At 38.3% G+C, this 6,000-nt stretch overlaps 1 protein-coding gene across 1 annotated transcript in view; it reads left to right on the top strand.

Annotated features, from left to right (window-relative positions):
* Positions 1–1,882: 1,882 nt before the first annotated feature.
* LOC141129185 (ribosomal protein S6 kinase alpha-6-like) overlaps positions 1,883–6,000 on the top strand; it is a 42,091-nt gene continuing 37,973 nt past the window's right edge. Inside the window, exon 1 of the mRNA XM_073617054.1 lies at positions 1,883–2,130. Within this exon, the coding sequence (XP_073473155.1) occupies positions 1,883–2,130 (248 nt within the window). The remainder of the gene's footprint in view (positions 2,131–6,000) is intronic.

The following is a 6,000-nucleotide window of genomic DNA, read 5'->3' as shown; positions in this document are numbered from 1 at the left end:
CTGAGCTTCAATTCTATGTAGACTGGAAGTAGTTGTAATGAAACTACAAGAGATCCGCAGAGCTGATATGTAACAAACAACAAATATACAGTATAGCAGATCTGGTGGTCACCATAAAAAAAAGAACAAGTTCATTCTCACAACATAAATGCAACATAATGTTCATGAAGTCCAATAAAAAATGAACACTATTTAAACCATGAACCTCCAGTTGTGTATAATGAAAGTCTTGTGATCGAGGAGGAATGTGACGATCGTGCTGCATGTATTGTCATTGGGCACCAGGATGATGTGAGCCATGAGCTGCATGTTGTGATTGTTGTGTTCATGACTGAGATGGAGATGAATCCGACTCCGGAACAATCGTTTTTCTAGATAACTCACCTCTAACCCCTTTGTTCAACATCTCAAGCATTACAATTTTCGGCAATTTGTCGTTTGTTCCACCGACATGCTTCTCATCTTGTCTGCTGGTCTAATGCCCAAAGCGTCAAATACATCTGTTTTCTTCTGAAGAGCAGCGCTTACCTTGGTCAGAAAAGATGAAGTGGCCTCCTCAAGTCTTCTCTTCTGAGGCCTACAGGTGTGATCAGAGTGGTCATAGTTGTGATCGAAGTTGTCACCGGTGTGATCAGTCATACTTGTGATCGAAGTTGTCACCAGTGTGATCAGAGTTCTCATAGTTGTGATCGAAGTTGTCACCGGTGTGATCGGAGCGGTCATAGTTGTGATCGAAGTTGTCACCGGTGTGATCGGAGTGGTCATAGTTGTGATCGAAGTTGTCACCGGTGTGATCGGAGTGGTCATAGTTGTGATCGAAGTTGTCACCAGTGTGATTGGACACATTCAAGTCTTCTGGTGATTAATTTCCTGTGACATTGTCTAGTAAATGAAAAAAGGAAGTTTAAAGTATTACAAAAAACAGAGTTCATATTGACATTAAACCCCAAACATCGATGTTACAAGAAAACATTCCATGGAAGAGATGTGAGAATACATGTGAAAAGCCAACAATTTGTTAATAATAGGTGTGTCTGTGGGATGTCCTCTGTGTCCTCAATCTCTATTTCGGGAGACATTGAGTGTTCCCAATCCTCAGAGGTGGATGGTGGAGTACAGGAGGTAGAAGGAAGAGTAGATATTGATGATCTGACATCTACTTGATTGGTGAGGAATCTCAGGCTTTGGAAGTACCAGAGTCTGGGAACATAAATATCATCTGCTCCAGATCTTTCAGAATCAATCATCTTATTGGGTTCCCTTTTATAAACAGTTCTTAGGTTGGCAATTTTATTATGAACATAGTTCAAGTCCGCAGAACTACAAATGGGTTTTCACATCTCACCAAGTTTCCTGAGGGCCTCGTGCCTTTTATTACGGTTGGAGAACTCCTTAGATTTTGTCTTCCACAAGCCGGACATCTGTCTGTACATTTCAATGAATGGTGATAAGAATTCTGGGCTGGTAAACTTGTCCGCCATTTTGCCTGCAAAATAAAATGTAAATATTCTAAATAATTCCTTATCTTTTATCAGACCTACACATACATGATGCTATCACCTGACAATATGCACACATGTCTGCCAATAAACAAGGCCTTCAATTACACTGAACTTAAACAAATAAAAAAGGACGATTGCAACTGAACACAGAAACAAGAATTAAAAAAATATGTTTGAAAGATACTTAAGTTTGTGTGGAAATAGCATTCGTTGGTGGTGAAAACGCGTTGCTCTTGTCCTTGTCTCATGTCAACGAACTACCCAACATTCAATCGGTACGTTGTACACTTGTCATGCGTACGTTGCCCTGCCCCTTTCTGACGTGTGAACGTGCAATCTAGCCGACGCCTGTGACACGGCCACGAGTCTTCATCGGCAGCATGGAGAAAATGGTGGATGTGGAGGGAAGGAAGACACATAGTGCCAGACCTGGACACAAAACTAAAGCAACTCCAATGTGGAGAAGTGAGATGGTGGACATGGTCTATGTTCTTCAGAAGAAAGATTACGATGGAAAACTTGAGAACTATGAAAAGCCCAACAGAAGAAAGGACCTCATCCTGGATAAAGTCATTTCATTACTAATAAATAAACATGATGTAGTGAGATCCAAGGATCAGTCCAGGAAGTGGTGGTCCCACCTTAAGCACCGCGAAAAAGAACAACTTCAACTAATTCATCAAACTATTAAAAAAAGTAAAACCGGGGGGAGATGGGCAGAGCCTAGCGGAGCAGACATGCATTGTTAGAGCTCCGCACCGCTGAGGAGAGAAGAGAAGGACAAAGCGGAGCCTGCAGGCTCAAAAGGTATCCATTTGAACCTTTTTGCCCCAGGGAACAAACTGCGAAAGTTTGGGCAGGAAATATGGTACTGGGAGGAAACCGTGGCAGAAATAAAAATCACCTCACAAAAAGCTCACAGGCACTCACTGCAAGTAAAGCAGCTCCAGTCACCTCACAAGATACAGCATCAGGGCGCTCTCACAGACAGAAAATGTCACAGCAAGACTCTCCATTTGAGTCAGATACAGAACAAATCCTCTCACAAACTTCTCCACAAGCCTCCTCAGCATCCCCAGTAATATTATTACAATTTGAAAAGATGCTTCATAAGGCTTTAAAACAAACCTCAGACCAAATAACAAAAAGCCTAACCAAAGAAATAAGAGAGCTGGGAAACCGCACCGCAGCCTTAGAAAAAAAAATAGATGAAATTGAAATTACAACCCAGGAAAATATAACAGAATTGGAACAATTAAAAGAAGAGAATTTAATACTTCAAACTAAGCTCGAAGATTACGAAAATAGAGCCAGACGTTCAAACTTGCGCATAAGGGGAATACCTGAAACTGTGACAGACCTGCAATCTACTATTACTGCTCTATTACAAGAACTAAAGCCAGATATCCCTATTGAACGTTTAGAACTGGACAGAGTACACAGAGCCCTCACAGCCAAAAAGAAAGATGGACCCCCACGTGATATAATCACAAAATTTCATTATTACAGAACGAAAGAACAAATACTAATTGCTGCAAGAGAAAAAAAGGAACTTAATTTTCAAGGACACAATTATCAAATTTTTGCTGACCTATCCCAATTTACTATTACTAAAAGACGATCCATGAAACCCCAACTAATGGAACTGCAACGCCACAACATTATGTATCAATGGGGCTTCCCCTTTTCAGTCAGATTTAACTACCAAGGTACAATTTACAGAAGCAGATCAGCAGATGAACTACAACAAACCCTTTTAAAATCTGACAGAACCCACAAGCAGCAACTCTCCCACACGCAGAAGAATGGCATCATCTTCACCTTCAGGCAGCACTCAGAAAATTTCAGAACAAAATGGGAATCATCATTCTCACAAAAGAGGCCGTTATGCCACATCATCCATGGACCAAGAAGATTCAATGGACTGACATCCTAATTCCTGATATCTCTTCATTTATTATACTAAGAGATGGTTCTCTATAAAAAACCTGTATTTATAACTGAATGTAACTGCATTCTGTCACACACTGTGTGGGATCATGTTACATTCCAGTTATATTTCCTATTACTTCTGATTCATATAGCCTTAGAATATATAAGTGAAATAAGGAAATTCTTGTTCAGTTATATATTATCAGGTAATAACAATAGATTTATTACTTTTTAGGACAAATATGTTCAATAATCCAGAAGTAATGGAAGCTTTTTCTTTCTTTTCTTAAAACAAATATATTATTACCTAACTAGTTCCTAGAATTATGTTTTTGTTTATTCTAATCTGAAGCAATACAACCTCAATTTTATGAGTTAACATATCTAAACAGTTACATATGAATAAAATATGTAATTGTTTACTCTAAAAGGGTTAAAATCCCAAAATAATTCAAACTATCTTCATCAATACCAAAGTTATTAACAGTACCTTTCTAACTGAATTATTTAGCCTAGGGCAAGACTAACCATATACAACCACCCTGGAATAAATAATTTCAACAAAAACTATATTCTGCACTCCAATTAATGAAACATCATTTTGATGTCTTTTGACATAGCACTTCTCTCCTGTAAGCGGAAGATCCATGTACCCCCATTAGCCCTCCTCATTCTCCCAACCATATTATGTGGGAGTGTGACGAAGGCACTTATTCCCCTGAGAGAGATATTTATTCTCTTTCACGGGTAAATTGTGATTACTTGCAAAAAATAATTTATACAATGTATCATCTAATCTCATATGTTTTTTGTTTACTCTTTACTCCAGAATTCACTGGTTTCTTTTCTATCTATTCATCTCTTCAGTCCACACAGGTTGATCTGCGCAGTCAGCTCTGCATAACAAAAAGTAAGTCAAAACTATTTGATCTATTGCCATGGCACCACTGAATATACTTTCCCTGAATGTTCAGGGAATAAATGTCCCCCAAAAAAGGACCAAAGCCTTCCGTACTTTTCATAACAAGAAGGCTCACATAGTATGCCTCCAAGAAACACACTTCACCAAAGATTCTACTCCAAAATATATTTCTCCTTTTTATCAACAAATTTACACGGCTTCTGCCTGTACCAAGCAAAGGGGAACTCTAATTGCATTTCACCGATCCACACCATTCACCTTATCATCAGAAATTAAAGACCCAGAAGGTAGATACCTGATACTCATGGGTTATATAATGGATACAGCAATCACGGTGATTTCCTACTACGCTCCTAACAAACAACCTACACCATTCCTCTCACATATATTACAAGTGATTAATACACACTAAATAGGAACAGTGATAATGTGTGGGGATTCGAACCAGGTCCTCCTCCCATTTCTAGATAAATCACCTTTTACACCATCCAAAATAACCTCTAGATTACCTTTTTCTCAACTTCTTTCCAAATACAATCTGGTGGATTCGTGGAGAGAAAGTAACCCAAAGAAAAAGAAATTCACTTATTTCTCGCACCCTCATCAAACCTTCACCAGAATAGATCATATTTTTCTAACAATAGGAATGATACCAAAAATTATTGCATCAGATATAATTCCGATTCTGTGGTCTGACCATAATGCAGTATACACTACTATAGCCTCAGCCATACCAAAAGCGCATGACCCAACGTGGTACTTACCGGACATAATGCTCAAACACCCACTACATCAGATGGCCATTGAACAAGCTTTAAAGGAATACATATCAATTAATAATACAACAGACATCTCCCCAATAACACTGTGGGAAGCTCATAAGCCTGTCTTGCGTGGTACAATACAAAGACAAATGGCACTATTTAAACGGGAACGCAAAAATCTAGCAAAAAAAACTAGAACTCAATTTTAATGCAGCCTACATATCATTTCAAGATAATCCATCTCAGAGTACAAAATCTCATCTGGAAAAATCTAGATTGGATTACGATCTATTTCTCACTGAGTCAGTTGATAAATCCCTCAAACGCTCCAAACACAATTTCTACATGAATACAAACAAACCAGGTACATATTTGGCTCGGGCATTAAATTCAACTAACAAATCTTTCAAACCAATACGCTTGAAATTATCAAAAAATGTTTACACTTGTAATCCAGTTAAAATAGTCCATAAATTTCACTCACATCTCACAACTTTATACAAGACAAACAATGAATTTAATCCTACAGAGGCTGAATCCTTCTTCTCAAAAATAACCTTACCTGAGTTATCTCAGAATCAAAAAAGCAGTTTGGATGAGCCTATAACTATAGATGAAGTTGCTAACGCCATAAAAGACCTAAAACTTAACAAAAGACCAGGCCCAGACGGCTACTCGGCTTTATACTATAAAACATTCTCAGAAATACTCTCTCCCATTCTCACTGAAACTTTTAACAAACTTCTAGATGGACATTCTTTTCGGCAAGAAACACTAATGGCAATTGTTTGTATGATCCCAAAACCCCTTTCTGATGATACTTCCTGTATGAATTATCGGCCTATCTCTCTGTTAAACCTCGATATTAAATTATTAGCAA

Source organism: Aquarana catesbeiana, linkage group LG01 (genome assembly GCF_042186555.1).
Source record: "Aquarana catesbeiana isolate 2022-GZ linkage group LG01, ASM4218655v1, whole genome shotgun sequence".
Classification (NCBI taxonomy): Eukaryota; Metazoa; Chordata; class Amphibia; order Anura; family Ranidae; genus Aquarana; species Aquarana catesbeiana.
The sequence above is the reverse complement of the archived record's forward strand: the minus strand, read 5'-3'. Positions and strand labels throughout refer to the sequence as shown.